The 25,231-nt window shown below is 51.7% G+C and overlaps 7 protein-coding genes across 7 annotated transcripts; 6 read left to right on the top strand and 1 right to left on the bottom strand.

Moving 5' to 3' along the window:
- Window positions 1-3,045: 3,045 nt before the first annotated feature.
- CAF40 (CCR4-NOT core subunit CAF40) lies at window positions 3,046-4,374 on the top strand (the record flags this gene model as incomplete). Its single annotated transcript, XM_018882612.1, has 1 exon — window positions 3,046-4,374. The coding sequence occupies one exon, from the start codon at window positions 3,046-3,048 to the stop codon at window positions 4,372-4,374; it is 1,329 nt and encodes a 442-aa protein (XP_018734319.1).
- Window positions 4,375-5,605: 1,231 nt separating this feature from the next.
- Window positions 5,606-6,859, top strand: AWJ20_65 (uncharacterized protein; the record flags this gene model as incomplete). The annotated part of the gene is made up of 1 exon (XM_018882601.1): window positions 5,606-6,859. The coding sequence occupies one exon, from the start codon at window positions 5,606-5,608 to the stop codon at window positions 6,857-6,859; it is 1,254 nt and encodes a 417-aa protein (XP_018734318.1).
- Window positions 6,860-10,599: 3,740 nt separating this feature from the next.
- AWJ20_64 (uncharacterized protein) lies at window positions 10,600-12,027 on the top strand (the record flags this gene model as incomplete). Its single annotated transcript, XM_018882591.1, has 1 exon — window positions 10,600-12,027. One exon carries the CDS (start codon window positions 10,600-10,602, stop codon window positions 12,025-12,027), a length of 1,428 nt encoding a protein of 475 aa, XP_018734317.1.
- A 1,783-nt stretch (window positions 12,028-13,810) lies between these two features.
- On the top strand, window positions 13,811-16,135 carry LAS17 (Las17p; the record flags this gene model as incomplete). Its single annotated transcript, XM_018882581.1, has 1 exon — window positions 13,811-16,135. One exon carries the CDS (start codon window positions 13,811-13,813, stop codon window positions 16,133-16,135), a length of 2,325 nt encoding a protein of 774 aa, XP_018734316.1.
- Window positions 16,136-16,661: 526 nt separating this feature from the next.
- VPS1 (dynamin-like GTPase VPS1) lies at window positions 16,662-18,695 on the top strand (the record flags this gene model as incomplete). The annotated part of the gene is made up of 1 exon (XM_018882570.1): window positions 16,662-18,695. One exon carries the CDS (start codon window positions 16,662-16,664, stop codon window positions 18,693-18,695), a length of 2,034 nt encoding a protein of 677 aa, XP_018734315.1.
- A 1,704-nt stretch (window positions 18,696-20,399) lies between these two features.
- On the top strand, window positions 20,400-21,950 carry AWJ20_61 (17-beta-hydroxysteroid dehydrogenase-like protein; the record flags this gene model as incomplete). Its single annotated transcript, XM_018882560.1, has 1 exon — window positions 20,400-21,950. One exon carries the CDS (start codon window positions 20,400-20,402, stop codon window positions 21,948-21,950), a length of 1,551 nt encoding a protein of 516 aa, XP_018734314.1.
- Window positions 21,951-22,144: 194 nt separating this feature from the next.
- Window positions 22,145-24,019, bottom strand: PLB1 (Plb1p; the record flags this gene model as incomplete). The annotated part of the gene is made up of 1 exon (XM_018882549.1): window positions 22,145-24,019. One exon carries the CDS (start codon window positions 24,017-24,019, stop codon window positions 22,145-22,147), a length of 1,875 nt encoding a protein of 624 aa, XP_018734313.1.
- Between the last annotated feature and the right edge of the window lie 1,212 nt (window positions 24,020-25,231).

The raw sequence follows: 25,231 nt of genomic DNA, 5'->3' as shown, positions 1-25,231 counted from the left end.
ACACCACAATCGTCAACTGCACATATCACCGGCGATCACAAAAGCAAAGTGACGGGCACACCCAGGGTATGGGCTGCACGTCTCTTGATCGCCGGATGCCATTTCCCAAACCAGCTCCTACTACCACCTGACTCTCCTGGAGGGGGGGGTCTGCCTCCGGCGGCTGGGGCTCCGCCCCAGACCCTGGTTGCTCCTCTCGCTTCGCTCGAGTCGAGCGTGGTGGGGCCCGTGCCCGTGGGAGGGGGGGTAACTCTTGCGAAGCAGGAGCAACCCGGGTCTGGGGCGGAGCCCCAGCCGCCGGAGGCAGTGTGGCCCGGCCCCGACGGCAGCGATGCTGCTGCTGCTGCGATAGAGTTTCAGGTGCTATAGCGAGCAATCGCGATCCAGAATGTGCCAGATCTCGCGAGGTCGTCCAGAATGTGCAAGTGCAACTGTGGCCGCTAGCGGCCAACGGTCTGGCCCCTGTTGGTCGCTTCAATCCAAGCCCATCAGCCCTCCCCCTGTTGCTCGCGAAGCGAGCACAACGGGGTCTGGGGCAGCGCCCCAGCCGCCAGAGGCACACCCCCACCCCCCAAGCCTCTCCCCCCTTTCAAGCCCATGTTCTATAGATAGACACCGCAGCCGGCCCCAAACCGCTTACATAACTCGGCTGCACAGGAGTCTGCATGCGAGATGGTCCTCCTGCAGGAGACCCAGGCGATCTAAACATGAGCTGGCAGGGGCCCGATGGTGACCAGGGGGGCCAGACGGGGAGGACGGGGACTGCCTCCGGCGGCTGGGGCTCCGCCCCAAACCCGGGTTGCTCCTGCTTCGCAGGAGGTTTTTATTCTCGTACCTGGCCGCACCACGCCCGACTCGAGCGAAGCGAGAGGAGCAGCCAGGGTCTGGGGCGGAGCCCCAGACCCTGGTAGCTCCTGCTTCGCAGGAGGATTTCAGCTGGCGACTCGGGCCCCAGAACCGACTCGAGCGAAGCGAGAGGAGCAACCAGGGTCTGGGGCGGAGCCCCAGCCGCCGGAGGCAGTCCCCTCCAGCCCCGTGTACACCCCCCCAGGATGGGCTGGTTAGTGGTGTGCCCGAAGGAGGGAAGGGGGAGATCATAGTCTCCGTGACCAGTGTCCAAACACGGGCATGGACGGGCCAGGAGGGGCAGGGGGAATCCCAAAGGGGTTTGCGTTAGTGCCGAAAAAAGCAACGCACGTCGTCGCGCAGGGTTGCTTTTGAGGCGAAAATTAAAGATAAGCCTCTGCAGGACCAGTGTCTGAATAGTCCGACCGGCAGCCGATCGTCCTGGTTGTGGAATTGTCCGGTTGGTGGCTGGTGGTTAACCAGATGCAAATATAATATCATATCCAGAATATAATATAATTATCGCCTGGGTAGGTGACCAAGATAACAGCTTGGAACGTGACCTCCTGTGCCCCTTCCAAAATTGCCCCATTCCCCGTGCCAATTATCGCGCCACTCTCCGCCTCCTTTGCCTCCTCGTATCTCTCAGCTGTCACTGTCTGTCGCCGTCCTCTGACCCGGTCTGCTGCCACGGCCACCGCCGATGGCCCTCCCTCTCCTGCTTCAGGGGCTCCTTCGCTCCCCTGGCAACAGCCAATAAACGCACACTGCATCACATGCTGCACACTCCCCTTAGGACTCCAGTCCTGCCTCCGGCGGCTGGGGCTCCGCCCCAGACCCCGCGGCTCCTCTCGCTCCGCTCGAGTCAGGGTTTCTCTTGGCCCCGTGCCTCCGGCGGCTGGGGCTCCGCCCCAGACCTGGGTTGCTCCTCTCGCTTCGCTCGAGTCGGGCGTCGGGGGAGGGTAATCTCAAGGGTGTGTGAGCCACATGTCATGCGGTGGATTTCAGGTCTACCGAGCCCTGTTAAATTGATTTATTGTGATCCATTGTGATTAGGGGAAATCTGAATCCAGATTTTTCACTTTGAATTTTTCAGTTGGCAGAAAGTTCTGTCGATGCTGAGGTCAAAGAAGAATGTAAGCCGGGTAACTCCACCAGGTGAAGATATCGTCATTAATTGTTAATTTCACAGCAGGGTTGTTTTTTTGCTATTTACAGGGCTAAAATATTCGAGGGGGAGATTCATTCTATGAATTAAAATAATTCAATAAATTTATTTTGGGGGTTGGTTGGGGGAGTTTACTGAAGTTGTGGGGGAGAAGCGACTGCGCTTGAGTCAACCGCTGCTCCTGCTCCTTGCTGAAAAGCTGAAAAACACCCAGTTTCCCGGGTACAGCATCCCTCCAACCCCATCTGGCACCCCCACGCAACGACTCGAGCGCAGCGAGAGGAACAACCAGGGTCTGGGGCGGAGCCCCAGCCGCCGGAGGCAGCCCCCCTCCCTGACTGAGAAGTCCTGTAGCGCCGTGCATGTTACCCGGTGTAGGAGTAAGAGTAAATTTCATGCGGTGCGAGTGAGAAGGCTGACATATGAGTTCGACAGATCGCAATTGTTAGTGCAGTATCGGTAGCGACGAGTCACGGAAGATTCCAGAGTGAAAGTTTAGTACTGGCGGGTTTGAGGTGTGTGTGCACGTGTGTGTTTGTGTTGCGTGTCGAGAGGTGGAATAGGACAGAGATTTAGGTTCTGATTTGTATTTTGACAGATAGCAACAGCATCCACTGGCAGAAATAGCACCGGTAGTAATTAAAGAAGTCCGACAGTAATAGCGACATCGGCACCAAAATTGGCAGAATTGGATTCTCGGTTATTATCCAGTGTCGCGATTTGTTAGAATTTGCATTGGTATCAGTGCGATATTCAGTGGAATTTTTTGTCGACTGAGGTTTGAAAAGCTCGAAGGATAGTCAGATCAGCTTGTCGGGTTAGAGTCACGCTGGTTCACGAGATTTCAGGGTATTGAACGTGAATAGAAGTCGGTATCCGTCAGCACGAGTGTAATTGGTGCTGGATATTGGATCAGAAGGTCGATAGAAAGATTGATAAAAGAAAGAAAGAAAGTTGCAATTACAGAACCGAGATCAGTTCAAGCAGGTCGCGGGTCGCAGTTCACAGCTCATTTGTGAGCAGAAATAGAAATGTACGCCAACGTGGCACGTCAGCAGGGTGGAGCTGAACAGGGTCCTCCAGGCCCGAACTACGCTCAGCTGCCACAGCATCAGCATCCGCAACAACAACCGCAACAGCCACAACAACAGCAGCAACAGCAACAACAGCAACAACAGCAGTTACATCCACAACAGGCTCAAGCTCAAGCTCAAGCTCAAGGTCAAGCTCCGGGTCCGGGTCAGCCTCAGAATCATCCACAGTCACAATCACAACATCAACAACAACAGCAGCAACAGCAGCAGCCACAACAAAACCCAGGACAACCACATCTTATGAGTCAGGGCCCATCACAGGGTAACCTTGGAGGTGGGAATATTGGTGCCAATATCGGAGGTAATGGTACTGGACTGCCTGCTGGAATCAGTGCTAGCGCTTTAAATATCATCAACGCAGCCAATTCATCAGCGGGTCAGGCTGGAACAGGTCTACCTTTGCCAATTCCCACTGACCAAGGAAATGAAGAAAGACACACTTCAGACGACGACCGGGTGTTTGCATGGATTCTCGAGCTCATGCACGGGCCAAACCGCGAGCAAGCGTTATTGGAACTGGGGAAAAAACGTGAACAGTACGACGAGCTGGCTCTGATATTATGGCATTCGTTTGGTGTCATGACATGTCTTTTACAGGAAATCATCTCTGTTTACCCACTTCTGTCGCCTCCTCAATTGTCATCTCCAGCTTCAAATCGCGTTTGTAATGCACTCGCGTTATTACAATGTGTGGCATCTCACGATCAAACTCGTAACTTGTTCCTTAATGCCCATATCCCACTGTTTATTTACCCATTTCTTAACACGTCGTCCAAATCGCGTGCTTTTGAGTATCTAAGACTGACATCGTTGGGTGTCGTCGGAGCTCTTGTCAAGAACGATTCTCCTGAAGTCATTTCGTTCCTGCTGTCCACCGAGATCATTCCTCTGTGTCTCAGTATCATGGAATCAGGCACCGAATTATCGAAAACCGTGGCTATCTTTATTGTTCAGAAGATTCTCATGGACGACATGGGCTTGAACTACGTGTGTCAAACCTACGAACGGTTCTTTGCCGTATCGGTCGTGCTTTCCAACATGGTCGCTCAACTGGTAGCACTCCCCCCAGCCTCTTCACGGCTTCTCAAGCACGTCGTTCGCTGCTACCTCCGTCTCAGCGACAACGGCCGCGCCCGCGAGGCTCTCCGACAAATCCTTCCTGAGCCCTTACGCGATGCCACCTTCTCCTACACCCTCCGCGACGACGCCGGCACAAAACGCTGTCTCGCCCAGCTGCTCGTCAACCTCTCCGACAACTACGAATAGCTCCCGTCTCGGGCCCCGGGTTATTTATTTGGCGCTCTGCTGCATCTCTGTACATTACAATAGTAACCATCGTCATCTATGGCGCCCGTACTGCCTCCGGCCGCTGCAGGGACCCTGCGGGGATCGACAGGGTCTCGGCGACTGGGGAATGGGGTCTGCCTCCGGCGGCTGGGGCTCCGCCCCAGACCCTGGTTGCTCCTGCTTCGCAGGAGTTGGCTGGGAACCTGGAGGGCCGTTAAGAGGGTGGCTGCGAACGGTTGTTTTTCAGTGAAAAACTCCTGCGAAGCAGGAGCGACCAGGGTCTGGGGCGGAGCCCCAGCCGCCGGAGGCACACCCGCGCCCGAGAAAGAGGGCCCGGTCTGTGGAGTGGGAGAGAGAGGAGCCTGGATTGGGCGTGGGTGTTAAGTCCGACCCTTGAACCAAATTAGGCAGTTTTCGGTGCGTAAACCCCGGTGGTGACTACGACCCTAACCCATAAGGTCAGGGTCGCTATAGACCGACTCGAGCGGAGCGAGAGGAGCAACCAGGGTCTGGGGCGGAGCCCCAGCCGCCGGAGGCAGACCTTGCTCATGACAGTGAGAGGAAACGCGAGATATGTGGTTGGGGAGGGAGAGAGGCCGGTTTGGTGGTGGTGTGGGTGAAAATATTCTGTTAGCGGGACTCAAAAATTTTCTGCACATTTCTTTTTTGGAATGTTTTTAACTTTTTTTTTTTTTTTTTTTTTTTTTTTTTTTTTTTCGTTTTTTATTTATCTACCAGGGTTGACGTTCTTGTTTTAATATATTTCGTGACGGAATTTTTTTTAAAGATTTCTCTAGAAATACAGATATTGTCGCTTCGTTTGAGAGAGAACCGCTGAGAGGTTATTATTCACACACGGACAGCTTGAGTGTAGCAGTGGGTGAGGCATGATAGTAAGTAGAAGTACGGTTAAACGGTGATATTCAAGTGATGACCGGAGGCAGAAATATATCTTGGCGAACGAAAGTTGAACGACACAAAAGCGTGAACACTGGTATGAAATACTTCAGTATTCAGGAGTTCTGGGTCTGTTGAGAATTAAAAATTTATTTTGCGCGTAGAAACTTGAGCTGAGAGTGGAAGAAAGTGAGCGGGATGGGCAGAATACTAACAGCGCCAGGCAATATCATGCAAAGAAACTGGGTGCAACCAGAAATTCCAGAGCACAGAGCTGTATAACCAGCATTTAACGGCACACAGCGGTGAACCTATGATCCGTCGTCAGAGTATCCCACTGTCTTTATTAACCAACAACCCGGTCAGCAGTATCTTGAACAATGGGATGAGCTCGGAGAATAGAGATGGAACGGCTGGCACCCCAGCAGCAGTAGGTGGTAGTGGCGCGTCTCGCATTAATTCTATTCTCAACCCTAAACCGGAATATCAAACTTCTGCCTTAAGATACAGGACCAGTCCGTCCCAGGCAATTTCAGGGGTGCATGCAACGGCCAGGGTGCAGCACACGCCGTCGGGAGGTTTACACGGGTCAGAGTTTAGTTCGCCAACATCGTCTTCTGATCTGACAGACTCGGCCGAATCTGAAGAGGACTCTGGTTCTTTTAACCGAGGGCTGAACAGAGCGAGTACAGCGGGCACAGTCAGTTCATTAACCACGCATGGAACAAATGGTACAAATACAGCGAACAGGACGAATATGATGAACAGAATGAACAGCATGAATAATAGTACATTGAGTAGCAGAAGTAGCAGCAGCAGCAACAGCAGCGGCATCAGCATCTCGAGCATCACCAACAACAACAACAGCACCTCCACATCCCTCTCGACCGCACCGGCCCCACGCCCGACTCGAGCGAAGCGAGAGGAGCAACCAGGGTCTGGGGCGGAGCCCCAGCCGCCGGAGGCACACACCCCCCACCCAGACCCGCTCTCCACTAGAGCACCCAGTGCATCTCCCCCAGCCGGTAAACCAGCAGGATCACACAGACGCAAGTCGTCCGTGTTCAACGGCAACAGTGAAACCGGACTGGCGAATTATATCAAAGTACCTTTAAAAAAACGAACAAGAGACCAGGTCGATGACGGAGCTGGCAACGACGATGACACCGAGTCTCTGGAATACCAGTACCAATGTCTTGACTGTCTCGACCGGTTCTCGTCGACCAGCGAGCTGAGGCAACACAAGAAAAACCTGCATCATATTCAGACATACAAATGCCGGAAATGTGGCGAGTTGTTTCGGTCGATTGCCGACAGACAGACCCATAAAAACAACAAACACTTCGACACCATCACCTGTACCATCGAAGGCGACAATTTCCGCGAGTTTAAACAAGGGTCTACAGTGTCTTCTAACCGAAATGGCGCCGGCTACTTCAGCTGTCCTGTCGACTACTGTACATTCCTCACTCGCATCCCGGGCTACTGGTACGACCACGTCCACCACGTGGAACACCACGGCGAGAACCCGCAAAAACGCAAAAAACGAGCCAGCATGGCTCCCTGAACGACGAAACGACCCATGATTTTTTAGACGATGATATTTAATATTTAATGACACTCATGTGATGGTACAACCTCCTCCCTTCACACCCTCCGTGCCTACGGCGGCCGGGCGCTGCCCGGACCCGTTGTACCCGCTTCGCGAACGGCCGGGGGATTAATTTTTTCTCGGGGATGGGGGACATGCCTCCGGCGGCCGGGCTCTGCCCGGACCCGTTGTGCTCGCTTCGCGAGCGACCGGGGGGAATAAGTTTTTCAGGGATGGGGGACATGCCTCCGACGGCCGGGCTCTGCCCGGACCCGGTCGTGTTCCGGTGGATAATTGCTTCTGGAGGGATGGAGGTCATGCCTCCGGCGTCCTGAATAAAATTTGAGCATTACCAGGCTCACTCCGAGCAACCATTCCTATTTTTTTACAAAAATATGAAAAAATTAATATATTTTCTACTTGTAATTTATATTCAACAAATATAATTAAATTGTAAATTTCATTTAATTGAATAAATATTAATTACTTTATCCACTACTTCATCGGTTGCAGTTTCTAATATTTTTTCAGTAGATATCCAATAGAGCTCTGCCCATTACACACTCAACCTCTGGTGGCTCGGACCCCTCGCGGCCTCCAGCGGCTCTTCCCCAGACCTCGTGGCCCCTGCGTTCTTCGAAGGAGATACTTTTCCTGGGTTGGAGACGACAAACACGACAAACGACTCGAGCGAAGCGAGAGGAGCCACGGGGTCTGGGGCAGCGCCTCAGCCGCCGGAGGCATGTGGAAACCGTCAATATTATAAAATTATTTGACCATTAGGATTACGTTCGACCATCTCTATTGGTTCAGTTTCATGCTAGAGATGATTTCTTAATTTTAAGATATTCCCGTAAAATATATTTTCAATTTTGTTGCACTCATGAGACTCCGAGTCTGATCACCCTGCCTAACTGCACTGAGTCGATCCTCTCTCTCACAATACCCAGGGCACACCCACCACCCTGACCCCCCTCCCTCGCTCGCGAAGCGAGCACCACGGGTCCGGGCGGAGCCCGGCCGCCGGAGGCATGTCCCCCGTCCCCCAGTCGTTCGTGAAGCGAACACCACGGGTCCGCGCAGTTGCACGGCCGCCGGAAGCACGGGTCTCCCATGACGTCAAGCCAAAGTCGTGAAGAGAAGACCTGGGTTAGGTCACACTGAAATCAGGGTCCAGCTGAAACCAGGGTAAGGGCTGGTCCGCACGATGATGTATTGGGTGGATAGCGGATAGCAAGGCCAGGCTGAGGGGGAGGTTAGCGATGGTGGGGAATTAATTAGCGACCGAGGCCTGAGCCGGAAACGGATGCTGCTAAATTAGTAGTAGCAGCAGAACAGGGATTGGCGACTGGTAGAGTTGCAAAAGAACGAAGTAGCCGGGTCGCTAGCGGGTTAGTGGGGTGAGAAGGAAGAGCAGCTTGGCCGATTCGTCGTAGCAGCGCCAGCGAGATCGGCGATCATGGTCAGATCCAGATCCAGTGCCAGGAATGACATCTAGAAATGTGGGCGCCCAACCGACTAGACCCAAACGGGAAACAAGCTGGGCGCCAGAGACAAGCCACACTGGAGGACGGGGGATGGATGCCTCTGGCTGCTGGGGCTCCGCCCCAGACCCCGTTGCTCCTGCTTCGCAGGAGATTCACGCCCCTCCTTCCCCCCGAGCCCGACTCGAGCATAGCGAGAGGAGCAGCGGGGTCTGGGGCGGAGCCCCAGCCGCCGGAGGCAGGCCCCCTTTCCCCCCTCCCCCGCCGGTTAAAATGGCGACGCGCATGGCCGGTGCTGGTTAGACCAGGGTTACAGTCGAGGAGAATTAGTCCGTCGCCGTGTACTAAGGAGATCAGGGGTAGACCCTGATGCGACATGAGCGATGAGCCCGTTCGCCAATGACGTCGGCAGGGTCCCACGAACCTGCTCGTTCCAGTAACCGTTACAGTCGACCCCTCCGGACAAACCAAAAATAGCTCCCCCCTCATCATCACTAGCACCCCGGAGAAACCATCCGAACATCCCAATACCACTAGTACACGGCAACGATGACCTAATCACGTCACAAACCACTAACAGTTGGCGGTATTGGGGGGTTGGGGCCTGCCTCCGGCGGCTGGGGCTCTGCCCCAGACCCCGTTGTGCTCGCTTCGCGAGCTTTTGAGGACAATCGGGTGGAAAATAGGACTCCTCGGAGAAACAGGCCCCTCCCCTCGACCCGAATCGAGCGAAGCGAGCAACCAGGGTCTGGGGCGGAGCCCCAGCCGCCGGAGCCAGAACCCATTCCCCCTCGCTCCCGAAACGAGAGAGACCCGGAAAAACTTTTTCAAACGCCCTGGTAGCCCAAGACCGGCTCGACTGTAATACACAGTAATACACAGGCGGGGAGGGGTTTTAAGTTAGGGTTTCACTGTACAGAAGCAGCTGATGCTGCGTTGGCGTGCATTAGCGTGTGCATCAGCTCGTCTGAGGGGCAGAGAGGGGGGAGGGGTATGCCTCCGGCGGCTGGGGCTCCGCCCCAGACCCTGGTTGCTCCTGCTTCGCAGGAGTTATTTGGAGGGTGCCCCACACCCGACTCGAGCGCAGCGAGAGGAGCAACCAGGGTCTGGGGCGGAGCCCCAGCCGCCGGAGGCATGCCCCTCCCCCGCTTCGCGGCGCCCATATTTCTGGATGCTCGCATAGCCTAGATAGGCGTAGGGCATGCATAGACAGTGCATACTCAAAGCCCCTCATTGGCTGGGCCGGGCGACATCGGCGGTGGCAGCAGCAGCAGCACTTGCTATTTCTGGCGTTGGCTAGGATGATACGGTCGCATAATCAGGTGCTTAATTCGACGCTAGTGGTGCATGCAGCTGATAGTGTACAATGGGTGGGTGAGGCGAGTGCCTTCTATGACGACTGGCGCATGGATCTCCCTGTCTGCCCATTGTAGAATCAGTGGTCTGGAGTGAGGGGTGGACTTATTCACTTATTATATAAAAGGTTGGGCTGATCCCTGTTTATTTGTTGTTTTTTTGTTCTTCTCTATCGACACTTTTTGAAGTGATCTGTTTTTTCTTGTTATTCAACTTGGATCTCTGTTTGAGTCGTACAGTCTGGTGAGTGTTTTATCGTGAAATCTTATTTTTAGTTCTCACGAGTCATTATCACCCAAATCAGTCTTGTTTTTGAAGCACCCAGCCAAACTCTGTCAGTCATACCTGGTCGACCTGGTTGAGACTGAGTTTAATTTGCCTCGTGTCTGACCCGGTTGTTCGTTTGTTTGTTCCTGCTCCGGGGTATATATTGTGTCTGGTGTATCTGGTTGTCAATCGCGGAATTTGTTTTGACTCGCTGCTAGCATCTGAGTCTGTACTGGTAAGTGAGTTGGGAGTCAGCTGGTAGGGAAGTTTGTCAGTTTGTGAGTTTGTCAGTTGGTCGGTTGGGTGGTTGGTCAGTTGGTTTGTTCGTCAGTTGGTTTAACTTTTGATTTGTGATATTGAAACCTTTAATAGTTCTGGTAGAGGACGGTGGTGGTACAATAGTGGTACTACTGGTTTGTCTTGATTTGTAGTAGAGCTCTCACTAACTTGTTAAGATACTACTGATCCTGATCTGGTTTCTGATCTGGTCTCTGATTTGATCTTCTCGTTAAACCTGCCGAGGAGCTGCACTGCTGTTGATCTCTTTTGTTACTCAGTTATTTTTTTTGTTGATTTTTCACTCTCACTCTCACTGCAAACACATCTCAGATGATTACGCCGTTCTCTTTCTTCAGGAGGTCTAAAAGGGAGACCCTTTCTGCCAAACCTGTTGCCTCTCTGGGCCCCTGTATTTGTACTCGTAACATCTCGTCTCAGACTGGTTCTAACTCTGTCGACTTGACGAGCCCTCTTGAACCCACCGACTCTCGCGAGTCGTCTTCCAGTCTGTCCAGCTCTTGTGCCTCGTCGAACTTGGACGTCTCTTCTGTCAGCCAAGTTTCATATCCCAATGAACCCCCATGTCCTAAAGGCGGGTCAGAAGACCCTATTTTCCTTCCAAACGAAGTCCTACTACAACGGTTTTCGAACCGTAAGAGCGGGTTAAAACTATCAAAATGGAAAATGGAGCAACAGCGTCTGAAATGCAGACGTTGTAGCACTGCTACTACTGCCAGCACCAACCCCGACAACACCTCTTCTACTTCTGGTCGGTCGAGCTACACTGCTGGCGGTGTCACTATGTCAGCATTTGCTGCTTCTGCTTCTGCTTCTGCTTCTGCTTCTGCTACTGCCACCTCAACAACCTCTCGTTGCAACACTTCTTCTACTTCTGCATCTGTTTCTGCTTCTTCTACTGGCAATACCACCCTTGAATGCACGACACTAACCGGCTCCACTGGCTCCATCACTGTATCAACACAATGTCCTGCCTCATACAAATACTCCTCATCCGGCTCGACAACTGCTGCTATTACCGAAAACTGCCATGACGAACTGTCCGATCAAACCCACCCTGGAGTCATTTACGTTACTTCTGAACGCTTGATCTTTGTACCTAAGAGCGAGTTGATTGACGGATACACCCTGGATATCACCAGTCTAAGCTGTATGAAAGCCATTGAGTCGACCAAACGTGTGTGGTTCTTCGTGTGTTACAAAGACAACAACAGCATTGCCACAATTCCGTTCTCGTCCCAAGCCCGATGCCAAGCGTTTCTCCGTCTCATTAAAAACATCCGGTTCGAGCACATGGTCCGCCAGTGTCTGCCACCGCGATACACTCATTATTCCATTCCCGAAGAGACCAACTCGACCATGGACACCGATTCTGACTCACCTGCCGACTCCAACTACACCCTATCTTCTTCTACCCCTCCAAACGATAACGGTTCATCTGAATTCCAACCCGACGAGTGGTGGTACGGCGACAACCAACTGCCCAGTTACAACGACTCTGAAGAAGCTCTTCACAAGTACCTCACGAACCTGGGTCTTCTTACCGAAACTGAGCCACTCGACCGCACCGAGCGCATTTCCCGCCTCATTGCCCTTGCCACTGTACCCCAATCAGTGGCCCTCGACGACTCAACTTCTACCACCACATCCTCTTCCTCCTCGAACCGGTCTAATGTCCCCCGCACCACCCAAACTGCCGCGGCCCACGAAGCCTACCACTCGCCCTACGTCTGGTTCTAGACCCAGGCCCTCTACTTTTACGAATTTATGCCCTTCATTGTATTGCTATAATACTCTCTATTTATTTTAACTGATACACTTTACATCCACTACCACATGTCCTTCTTCCACGGTCTGCCTCCGGCGGCTGGGGCTCCGCCCCAGACCCGGGCTGCTCCTCTAGCTGCGCTCGAGTCGTTGCGCCACAAGCCCCATCTGCCTCCGGCGGCTGGGGCTCCGCCCCAGACCCGGGTTGCTCCTCTCGCTTCGCTCGAGTCGTTGCGCCACGACCCCCATCCGCACCCAGGCTGGTCCCCTCCCTGCGCCACAGCCCCCGCCAACTCCTGCGAAGCAGGAGCAACCCGGGTCTGGGGCGGAGCCCCAGCCGCCGGAGGCACGCCACAGCGGGGCAGTTGTTGCACGGATTAACTGCGGTTTATTGACGTATGTACCCCTCTATTTCTTGCCGGATCTGGACAAAACGTTAGTAGCGCCAACGGAGAGCGACAGGGGTCAGATGCCCCGAAAAAACTTACTTCTTGATACCTCCGCCGACAAGAGGTCCACCCTTGGCGGCCTTATTGGCCATCTCTTTACGAGCCTGGGCGTCGGCCTTCTGCTTGGCCTTGAAGGCCTGATCCTCCTCGTCCTCGAACTCGTTGGTCTTCTTCTTGGCCTGCTTAAGAGCTGCCGCTGTTAGTTTCCTCTGCTAGGGGAGGGGGGACTGCCTCCGGCGGCTGGGGCTCCGCCCCAGACCCTGGTTGCTCCTGCTTCGCAGGAGTTTTCTCTCCAACTGGGCCCACCACGCCCGACTCGAGCGAAGCGAGAGGAGCAACCAGGGTCTGGGGCGGAGCCCCAGCCGCCGGAGGCAAACCCCGCGGAGACGACGTACGTTTGAGCTTTCCACCTTGACGTCCGGACATGTTTGGTTGTAGATTTTTGATCTGGAGGTCGAAAATTGGTGAACTTGCAGCTTTATTAGGATGGAGCAGGGCTGAGGAGTGGGCAGGGTAATGCAATGGGTGGGTTACTGGCACGGCTGGGTGGCTGCTGGCGAGGCTGGGTTAGAGCGGTGGATGCTGGAAACAGTGGGTAGGTGAGTAGTAGTACTACGTTCACCGGAAGTATATAGCCATTGCAAGCGGACTGCGAACTGGACATTGGAATCCAGAAGAGCGTTTGGAATCACTCGAGAGCTTGGTTTTAGGTCGCTCGAACTTAATTGAACTCCTGTTTGTATTGAAAAGTCGACGATTGGCGGGTCCTTTGAGCTATCGTCGTGGTCTTCATCGTCGTCGCCGGGAGCTGTGTGGAGTATACAGTGTCCACGCGAAGCGTCTGCTGTTAGTATTTAAAGTTGAGTGATCTTCAGCTGAATCAACGACAGAGGCTAGAGACGAGACACAGTCTAAGAAAGTTGGCTACTAGCAGATTCAAAAGGGCTGTCAGTCACAGTCAAGTGTGACAATCAGCAGAGAGAGTCAAACCGACGTCAACATTCAAGTGACATATTCGACACAGTCAACTGACAGGGTTGATAAACAGAATCAGCAGTCAGGTACAATCAACTTTGATTATCAGCTGAGACTGTCAACTGGCAGAATCATCACTCCATCAATAGTCGAGTGAGAGTATCAACTGACAGAGTTTATAGGCAGAGTCAAGCATTAACTGACAGAATCAACTGACAGAATCGACTGACACAATCAACTGACAGAGTCAACGGGTAGAGTCAACGTCAGGTTCTATCCACAGAGAGTGTCAACAGACTGCTAGCTACAGCAGATATTTGAGCAAAGCAAAAATGGCCATTCTGAAAGACGCTGATAAGGAAAAGGTCAAAAGGGCCATTCCCAAGGCCAGCAACAAGATCGTCGATGCGACGGTCGCTAGACTGTATATAGCATATCCAGATGCCAACTCGTGGACTTATACGGGCCTTTCTGGTGCCATTACGCTTGTCAATGACTTGGTAGGAAACACCTTTTTCCTGAAATTGGTTGACATTGCGACCCACAGAGGTGTCATTTGGGATCAAGAGCTGTATATCAACTTCAAGTATAACCAGGATCGGTCGTTTTTCCACACTTTTGAGCTCGACGAGTGCTTGGCGGGTTTGTTGTTTGAAGAGGAATCGGAAGCTTCACATTTTTTTAAGAGAGTTCAGAATAAAGAGAAATACGCTTCAAAGGCCACTCTGAACAATAAAAATGCCATTGCTTTAAAGAAAACTGCTAATAAGATCCAGGCCAATACACCAGCACCTCAGGGACCTCGAGGTGATCCTACGGGTCTTCGAAGACGGTTATATCTCGAGGGTAGTTCGGGTCCTGTTTACTATGATTCTGAACCTCCTCCAGAATGGAGACCATTATATGCGGAGCTGGCTAGTCAGGGCATTACTGAAGAAATGATTGCGGAAAACAGAGAATTTATTAAAGAATATATTAGACAACAGGGTGGTCCTTTAGTGGGTTTAGAGCCACCTATTCCAAGACGATCTGCTCCATCTTCAGCAGCTACTGAGTCTACTAGTAATGGTAGTAGTGGTATTAGTAACGGCAGAAACAGATCAGATTCTTCTGTGACGGTAGCTAGTGTTGGAAGTGGAACTTCAGAGTCGTCTTCCACGAAAGCCACTCGTAAAGCCAAGGCTCCACCTCCACCTCCACCTCCTGGACCGCCCAATGTTCCTAAGAAAGCTACTCCTCCATCTACATCAGCACCATCAGCATCAGCTGGTCCACCATCTGTTGCACCTATTTCAACCAGTGTACCATCCGGTTCATCAGCATCATCTCCATCACCAGAACCAGGAACTCCATCCAGTGCAACCGCTACACCTACATCATACAAAGTCCCACCACCAATGCCATTTATCGGTCAAAGAGTTGCATCAAACCCATCACGACCCTCAGCCCCTGCTACTGCTCCTGGAGGAGTTCCACCACCTCCTCCACCACCAGGATCAGCGCGTCCTGTTCCTTCACTCCCCCCTCGTGGCTCTGTACCACCCCCACCAGCAAATGCCAATCCATATGGAACTCCCCCATATCAACAACAGCCACCTCCTGCATCTCCATATGGCCAACAGCCCACTTCGCCATATGGTCAGCCTCCTGGCACAGCCGGTCGTCCAGTACCTCCACCACCGTCATTACCTCCTCGAGGAGTCGCTAATAATGGACAAGCCCCACAGTTTGGCATGCCACCACCACCCGCTCCTGGTGCTGCTGGTGCTGGTCAATATATCCCACCAGCTCCACCACAACGAGGCGCTGTTCCACCACCTCCACCACCACAACGAGGTGGAGTTCCTCCACCCCCACCCCCAAGTCGAGTCCAGCAACCCCCACCAGCAGCAGGCGTACCTCCACCACCTCCACCGCCCCCACCAGGCCAACCCGAACTCCAACCCCCAACTTTCAACCCCTATCAAACCCCACCACCGCCACAGTCACAACCACAGGCAGTTTCACCACCAGTCAAAATCGACGTCAAACCCATCTCGTCTTTCCCACCGCCCCCTCGCCCCCACAATGCAGGCACTCCTCCTGTCGCCAGTGTAGCACCACCCGCTTCCACCTCTCAACCCCCAGCTCCGCCCCCACCCCCACCTCCAGCAGCAGCTCCTCCCAGTTTCAACAATGCTGCAGTTCCTCCTCCACCACCACCACCTCCTCCACCAACAGCAGGAGTCCCACCACCTCCACCTCCTCCTCCAGCACCTCCAGGACCACCACCAGCATTCGGATCAGCCGCCCCTCCTCCACCGCCACCTCCACCTCCCGGTGGCGCACCAGGAGCACCGCCCCCACCACCCCCACTCCAAGCCGATGCCGGTGGTCCTCCTGCTCCACCCCTCCCCACTGGCGACGGAGGCCGCGACGCTCTTCTGGCGTCCATCCGCGGTGCTGGCATTGGATCCCTCCGCAAGGTCGACAAATCCCAGCTCGACCGTCCCAGCGTAATCCTCCAAGAAGCCCGTGGAGAAACCCCCACACCCGCCCCCTCAGCAGCCCCTGGCGGCAACGCCAGCCTGGCCGACGCGCTCGCCTCAGCCCTCAACGCCCGCAAGGGCAAAGTGGCCCTCTCCGACGACGAAGACGACGACGAAGACTGGGATTAGACAGCTACGTACAAAATAGAATTCTCCCCCCACTATTTCCTGGGGGTCTTCTCTGCCTCCGGCGGCTGGGGCTCCGCCCCAGACCCTGGTTGCTCCTCTCGCTTCGCTCGAGTCGGGCGTGGGGGTTACAGGGCTTTTTCGCCGATCAGAGCAGGACCCTGGAGATCTCTGCATTAACACCTCAGCCGGAGCCAAGATTCCACTCCCTGAGCGGACGCTGACCACACGGCTGTGCCGGACCCTGCGTCGACCCATGTCGTTGCCAGTTTCCGTAGGAACGAGGGCCAGCTCCATATAACGACTCGAGCGAAGCGAGAGGAGCAGCGGGGTCTGGGGCGGAGCCTCAGCCGCCGGAGGCAGTGCGCCGCATGATGTGCGGCTAGGGCTAATCGCCAAGTCAGAGAGATATAAAGTAAACAGATGGCGATAGCTGCAAGTGAGATAGTTGTGCAACAGCGCTATCGGCGAGTAAATTAGAGATTAGACAGGCAAAGAGAGAGTCGGCGAAGCGCGAGAACTGTGTAGAATGGATCAACATTTGATTTCGACCGTCAACCGTCTTCAGGATGCGTTTGCCACGTTGGGTCCGACCACGAACCCGATAGACTTGCCACAGATTACAGTGGTTGGTTCGCAGAGTTCGGGCAAGAGTTCGGTGCTGGAGAATATCGTGGGAAGAGACTTTCTTCCTCGTGGTACGGGTATTGTAACACGACGTCCTCTGGTTCTTCAATTGACGAATGTCAAAGCAGGATATCACAAAGCCCCTGAAGGAGTGACTTTTAAAGATGGCGAGAATGCCGATGAATGGGGCGAATTTTTACACAATCCAGGCAAGAAGTTCTACGATTTTAATGAGATTCGTAATGAAATCGTCAGAGAGACAGATGCTAAAACCGGCAAGAATGCCGGTATCTCGTCTCAGCCAATCAACTTGAGAATCTATTCACCGAATGTTCTTACATTGACTCTGGTGGATTTGCCTGGTTTGACAAAAGTTCCTGTGGGGGACCAGCCAAAGGATATTGAGAGACAGATTAAAGAAATGGTTCTTAAATTCATCACCAAACCCAATGCTATTATCTTGTCAGTGACTGCGGCCAATACTGATTTGGCCAATTCGGATGGACTGAAACTGGCTCGTGAAGTCGATCCTGAAGGTGCTAGAACTATTGGAGTGCTGACTAAAGTGGATTTAATGGATCAAGGAACTGATGTGGTTGATATTCTGGCAGGTCGGGTGATTCCATTGCGATACGGATACGTACCAGTAATCAATCGAGGCCAGAAAGATATTGAGACTCATAAATCTATTAAGAATGCATTGGACTTTGAAAGAAAGTTTTTTGAAGAACATCCATCGTACCGAGCCAAGGCTCAATACTGTGGTACGCCATTTCTGGCCAGAAAACTGAATATGATTCTCATGCATCATATTAAGACGACGCTGCCAGATATCAAGGCGCGAATCCATAGTACTCTTGCCAAGTACCAGTTAGAACTGGCACAATTAGGTGAAGACGCATCGCTTCTTGGATCGCCTTCAAACATTATTCTTAATATCATCACTGAACTGGCTAATGAGTATAGAACCATTTTAGACGGCAACAGCCAGGATTTGTCAACGAACGAGTTATCTGGTGGAGCAAGAATCAGTTTTGTGTTTCATGAACTGTATTCGAATGGTGTAAAAGCAGTGGATCCGTTTGACCAGGTTAAAGATGTGGATATTCGAACTATTCTGTATAACTCGTCAGGATCGTCACCATCGTTATTTGTAGCCACACAGGGTTTTGAAGTGATTGTCAAGCAACAAATCAAGCGATTTGAAGATCCCAGCTTGCGATGTGTAGCATTAGTTTACGACGAGCTGGTGCGAATTATTAACGGCATTCTCCAGAAACCCATTTATAGACGGTATCCCAACCTGAAAGAGCAGCTGTATAACACCATAGTGGTGTTTCTGAAGAACTGTGTGAATCCCACTAACAAACTAGTGTCGGACTTGGTGAGTATGGAGGCGTCGTATGTGAACACGGCGCACCCTGATTTCATCAACGGACACAGTGCCATGGCACAAGTTAACGAGAAACTGCATCCCACCAAAATGGACCCCAAAACCGGTAAACCCATCATCACCCAGCCCAGCAGTTCTGCATCTCCCGAACCTGACGGATCTGGAGGGTTCTTTGGTTCGTTCTTTGCATCCAAGAACAAGAAACGACTGGCTGCTATGGAGCCACCACCAACTGTTCTCAAAGCTTCTGGAACCCTTTCTGAGCGGGAAACCATGGAAACTGATGTGATCAAGCTACTGATCTCGTCGTATTTCAACATCGTCAAACGTACCATGATTGATATGGTACCCAAAGCGATTATCCTGAACCTGGTCAAGCACTCGAAAGAAGAAATGCAACGTGAGCTGCTCGAAAAGCTGTACAAATCCGACCAGCTCAACGAAATGCTCAAAGAATCCGACTTTACCGTGCAACGCCGCAAAGAGTGTCAAAAGATGATCGCCTCGCTCGAAACCGCGGCCGAAATCGTCTCTTCTGTCTAACCATTGTTTCTTTTTTTTTTCTAATTTAATTATTTACTTCCGGGAAGGGGGCATGCCTCCGGCGGCTGGGGCTCCGCCCCAGACCCTGGTTGCTCCTGCTTCGCAGGAGATGGCCGGCACCGTCGACGAAACGACTCGAGCGCAGCGAGAGGAGCAACCAGGGTCTGGGGCGGAGCCCCAGCCGCCGGAGGCACACCCCCAGCCCCTGAGAGCTCCGCTAGTGGCAGTGAACCCTGCGTCCTTGGCCGGCGCGGCTGACGTGCTATTTATAAATTGAAGGGAGAAGAGGCGGCCCCCTGCTCCATGCAGGGGGCCCTGCTGCAGTTGCTGGAGCGGCACATGACGCGGCTGTGCAGATGACGTCAAGTAAATTTAATCTCCGCCGTCGGTGTCAGGACTTATTTGGACTTATTTCAGTCGGGACGTGCTAGGTTGGTAGCATTCAGGTTTCGTTGTCACTGCCTGATTCTTGGCAGTTTGTACCGATCAGTGAAAGCTTTTTTTGCCACTTGGACAGTCGAATAAGGCGTGTTTGTTTTCGCAAAACTCAGAATCATCAGCTTGCCAGTTGGGATATTTATTGGCACATTTGTCGGTTATTTCACAGTCTTTTTTGGCTTTATCGCTTCTTTGATTTGCATTTGTGAAGATCGAGTTTCCAACGATCGAGATTCGAGTGAAAACAGCTCGAAAGACACGTGAATTAGACGGGTTAATACATCGACATCGATTGATTGAAGATCTCAAATTTACAGACAAATAACTGAACACGAGAGAATAAAATGAGTGGTGAAGAGAACATCAGATATGTCGACCGAGTGGTCACTGTGACAGTCACGGAGTATATTCCCCAGCCTACGGCATTACAAGCTGTAGCTGGCCACATCGTTCACGGAGCCGAGCGAGGGTTTCTAGGCACGCTAAAACTGATAGCTATTGGAATCGTGGTTGCGATAGTGCTGTCCCTAGCCTGTGTCGTAGGATACGGGTTTTTCAAGGTATTTTCACAGGTGTCAGACCGAGTCAAGACCAAGATCGAGAACCAGGACCGGTTCAAGATCTCGTCCAGCGGTGTCGACCTCAAAGTACGAGGCCGCACCGACGAGGACACGAACGAGCTCGCTCAAAGGTAAGCAAACTCTCTCACTCTTTTCACGAGCTTTTCCCACGAACTCACGACTAACAACCGACCAGGATATCCAACAAGATCTTCCCCGGAGTGCCCACGAGGCCCAAAGAAAAGGACACATAAGCCGCCCTGTAACTTCTATGTATACTAGTACTCTAAGACCAAAGGGGTGTGCCTCCGGCGGCTGGGGCTCCGCCCCAGACCCCGCTGCTCCTCTCGCTTCGCTCGAGTCGGGCGTGGGGGGTCCCAGATCAGTTGGAATCGTGGGTGGTGAGCTTCTGCCGGCACCCCCACACCCGACTCGAGCGCAGCGAGAGGAGCAGCGGGGTCTGGGGCGGAGCTCCAGCCGCCGGAGGCATACACCCCGACCCCTGAGTGATGCAGGCACCTGCGTTATCGCGGATCGGCAAGTGATAGCGGTTAGGGTGATGGACATTGCTTTAGGGATGGTTGCTGTGGGTGTGAGAGTATTTAAAGAAGGTTAGCTGCCCTTTGAGGAGGTGTAATTGTTTTCTTGGATTATTTATTTTTTGGATTGAGGTTTAGTGTTTTTTGTGAACTGATATTTTGTAGCAATGGGACTTGGTTCGCTGATTAAAGACAAGTTATCGAAACCAGGAGGGTCGCTCTCAGGGTCGGGCAGTCCAACACCGGCAGCCCCTGCGAGCACGCCTGGCCAGAAACCTAGCTCGAGACAGATTTTTCAGAACAGATTTAATCATGGACCCAATTTGGGTGGCATGTTTGTACTGGAAAGATGGATTTCGGGTGACGATTTGTTTGAAGGAACAGATAAAACTTCGGAATTAGAAGCAGTCAAGGCCACAGTGAAGAAGCATGGGTTGGATGGAGCTCGTGCTAAATTTGAGAACCATTGGACTTCGTGGCTGGATGAAGGCAATGACTGGAACTGGTTACAATCCAAAGGTGTCACTGCTGTCAGAGTGCCTATTGGTTATTGGACAGTAGACAATGGCAAGTTTACTCGCCATACTCCGTTCGAGGAGTATCAGGCAGTTTACCAGAATGCATGGAATATTTTCAAGAGCCATGTTATTAAACCAGCAGCTGCTAGAAATATTGCTGTTCTCATAGATCTTCATGCTTTGCCAGGTGGAGCAAATGAACAAGATCATAGTGGAACTTCGTCTGGAAAGGCCGAGTTCTGGTCTCATAGCAGCAGTGTAGACTTGGCTACTGATATTCTCAAATTCATAGCATCCGACATGAAATCTTATGATAATATCTGTGGTATTCAGATCATTAACGAGGCTCCATATGCTAATAATCCTAAACACCAGCAGAATTACTATTTCAAAGCTCTGTCTGCCATTCGAGGAGCTAATCCGGACATTCCAGTTGTGATTTCCGATGGCTGGAACACCCAGCAGTTCATTTCTATTATTAAAGACCACGAAGACAAGTTATCAGGAGATGCCAGTTCGCTCGGTCTGATTATTGATACTCATGTTTATAAATGTTTTTCGGACGAAGACAAGAGAAAGCCTCCCGGACAATTGATCCAGGACGTGGACTCGGCGATTCCACAGACCGGAGATGTCGATATTCTTGTAGGAGAATATTCGTGTGTGATGGATGAAGGTACATGGAAGCAGCTTCCACAGGGACAAAACCGAGACCAGATAGTCAGTGACTACGGCCGTCGACAGGTCAGCCATTTCTATCAACGAGCCAAAGCTGGTCAGTATTTCTGGACATATAAATTCCACTGGGGTTCCGGAGGAGAATGGGGATTCCGAGAGATGTCCGACAAAGGAGCGCTACCCGATTACAGCCAGATCCCATCAAAATCGCCTGACGTGTACCAGAACGCATTCAACGACCGACTGAAATCTTCGCTTGACGAGCACGTCAATTACTGGAAAGGTCAAGACGCCAACAAGGACTGGCAAAACTGGCGGTACGAAGACGGGTTCACCATCGGCTGGCACGATGCCCAAGCGTTCGACGAGTTCAACCACAGCGAAATCGGCCGCTGGGTGGCCTGGAAAAAGTCCCGTCTGTCGCAACACGTACAACAAAAGGGATCCAGCGACCTGCTATGGGTGTTCAGCCATGGTTTCGACAAAGGAGTCGAGCAGTTCATCGCGACCCGCAACTCTTAGGGGGGTTACACGTGCCTCCGGCGGCTGGGGCTCCGCCCCAGACCCTGGTTGCTCCTGCTTCGCAGGAGATGGCTGGGAACGCCGGACGAAACGACTCGAGCGAAGCGAGAGGAGCAACCAGGGTCTGGGGCGGAGCCCCAGCCGCCGGAGGCAAGGCCACACGGTAGAGACATATACGGTTTATTAAATACAGATTATGCAAATAAGAACAGGGCTCCTACAGCACAGATTACGTAGAGAGACGTGGTGAACACGGACCCAGCGGTCGCGACAGAGGCGCTGCTGGTGTGGTTGGCCACGGACAGGGTGGGTGCGAAGTTCTCACCCGAGATGTTGACGGCCTGGTTGTCGACGGCACTGTCCCAGCAGTATTTGTCGAAACACTGCTGGCACTGGTCGGTGGGTGATTGGCCGCGACGGTCGAGCTCTCGCTTGATGATGGCGCAGCCGACACAGGCTGGCCAGTCGCTGTCAATGGTACCGTTCTGCTGGGTGACCACGTTGTATCCGTTCTCGATCATGCCGGCAACTTCGTCGGTTTCGTACGACATTTTGAACGTCGAGGTGTTGGAGAAGTACGAGTGAGCAAAGTTGGCAATGTAGATAATCAGAGGAGGCACAAAGTGGTCTTGAGTCGACTGCGAGTCGTTGAACAGTGAAGTCAGGTTCGTGGCGTTACAGCCGAAAAACGTCGGTCTCTTGGTGTATCCGTTATTGATGAATGTATTCGTGTCGGGAACATACGGGAAGATGGTGTTGTTACTCTCATTTCCGAATTGACGTTGGAAACTGGCAACCAGTGACGAACCGTTGGGCCAGTTGTAGGTAGTATCAGCAGAGTTGTCAAAGGCAAATACAACATCCAATTTACGTTCAGGTTGGATAAGAGGCACGAGGGGAATATTTTCGTTGTCCTCACCACCGTCGACAAGATTAAGAACGCTGTTGGTGGTGATACCGTTGGTGACAGTGTCTACCTTAAAAAATGGATTTGGATCGTAAATGGCAATATCGTCACTCTTCTTGCCAATATCATCAAGAATATCAGTAGCAAGGTCGTACACAACGCCAGAAACACCGGTCGAGTTGATCTGGAGAATAAACTGGTTGAACAGCGTCGACGAGGTACCAATAGTGAATCCGGCATTGTCGAAACCTGCAATACAGGTGCCATTAACAGGCTTGCCGTTCTGGACCTGCGTTCCGAGATATTTGATCTGGGTGAATGCATAGATGGTAGGGTCCCAAGAACCGAGCTCGTAGGGCGTCAGTTCAAAGACTGTGGAGTTGGTAGAAATAACAGTGGTACCAGGAGCACGACCGTCGGAAACGACAATAGGGAAGGGCATTTCATGGTTTTGGAACACATCGTAGTTGACGACATCGTCAAAAGTCAAGGCTGGTCCACCATTAGACAGGTTGAAAAACTGGTGAGACAATGCTCTGCCCCAGATATCGGTGATAGACGTGTTGAAACCGGCCTTTTTCTTGCTCTTGACATCGTCTGCAATGTCATCCCAGTAAGAAGCAGTACTGAATACATTAATCCCACCAGGATTGAGAATAGAATGAGACAAGTCCCACACATCTGAAGAGCCCTGTAATTCCGGAATCGACGTGAAATTGTTCATAACAATTGAACCCAGTAACCAATTACCACCAGAAAGACCTGCAAAATAGGTAGCAGCCTGAACCAAACCACCCATATGGTGTTGGTTGGTGGAATTAGCAGTTCTGTTATCGAGAGCAGAAAACTCGCCAGCACCTGCCAACATGGCACGATAACCACCACCGGAAAATGCAATTGCAATAGGAATGGTTGAATTGGACAAGAACTGGTCGGCACTGAAATCCGATAAATTGGCTCTGTTCAGCCAGTCTATCAGAGCCGGTCTAGCCACTTCATGACGTTTCTGAACAAAATCTGCTTCTTTTGGATTAAGACTGTCAGCCGGTCGCACAAGAGATCCATCTGGACAGTCGACTTGACCTGGTGTATAGCCGCCAGTAGGAGACCCTGCTAGAGCAGGCACCGCCAATAAAAGCGGTAGAATATGAGAAAAGTGCATCACGTCCGCGATCCACCAGAATAAATATATGAATAGAAGAAGGCGATTTGTTTACCAGCTGTAGATATCGACTTTAATATTAGAAAATTAATTTTCCAATCCGATCCGGTTTCTAACTGGTTTTTCTATCGAATCCAATACTGATATCCCGTTTCGAAGATCAATCAAATCTAGATCAAATCCACTACCAATTCCAGTACTGATATTTGTTATCTACCAAAAGACAATAAAGACGATTAAACTTTAGAATAAATCGTTGGTCAAATAAAGAGTCAGGAATCGGAATGCAATATTACCGAAAATTCCGAAACAAACAAAACCGACCACGACGTTATTTCAGATGCAATCAACTCAAATAAGCCGCTATACTTAAAGAGCACCTGTCGAAGACACCTGAACAGCACTTTCAATACTCTAATAGTACTTTAATAGCTGTGGCTCGATATGATACAGTTTATATATATACCTTTGAGTCGCAGCAGAGGTCTCGGATCAATCGGTGCACGGCACTTTAATGCAACCGGATGCTAGACCGACGGGATTTTTTCAGAGCTTATCCAGATCTTCAAAGTTTGATGACGCGTTCTGTGCAGCCGAAAAATGCGATGAGCCTACAAACAGAAAAAGACAAACAATACAGATTCGCACTGCCCACACCACAACTTAAGTTCTGTAATACTTTCGGAACACCGCTAATACCAGCTGCTGTGTAACCGCAGAATTTAAAATTACAGTACCAAAAAAAATATACTGTAGCAGCAGAAATTTTAAAAAAAAATTAATTGAACGCAAAATTTCGGAACTCAGATCAAACGGTTTCCAACTATGACCAAGTAAATTATCAAAATCAAACAGAATAAAATAAAAATAAGTGATCAGAAGATATGGTTGCATTTATATATATATATATATATATTCTATTTTGCTTAGACCAGCATGTACAATGCTAGTTCCATGCCACAGCGATCGTGACCAGGCTGGTGAGAATGCATTTGAAGATCGACGCCCCCCGCCCGACCAGCTTGGCCGAACCCAGCCCCAATCCGAACCTGTCACAGCCCCGCTATGTGCGTCTCCAACGGCTGCTGCCAATCAGTACCCTGGACCAGAATATTTTCTACTAACAAAAATTATTTTAAAAACTCGTAGTCTGATCAGCGGAGCAGCCATGTCACTCGGCGCAGGGAGCCGATCGTGATTCTCAAAACCAAT

The sequence above is a fragment of the Sugiyamaella lignohabitans genome, chromosome A (genome assembly GCF_001640025.1).
Source record: "Sugiyamaella lignohabitans strain CBS 10342 chromosome A, complete sequence".
Taxonomy (NCBI): domain Eukaryota; kingdom Fungi; phylum Ascomycota; class Dipodascomycetes; order Dipodascales; family Trichomonascaceae; genus Sugiyamaella; species Sugiyamaella lignohabitans.
This window is presented reverse-complemented; position numbering and strand designations above follow the sequence as displayed.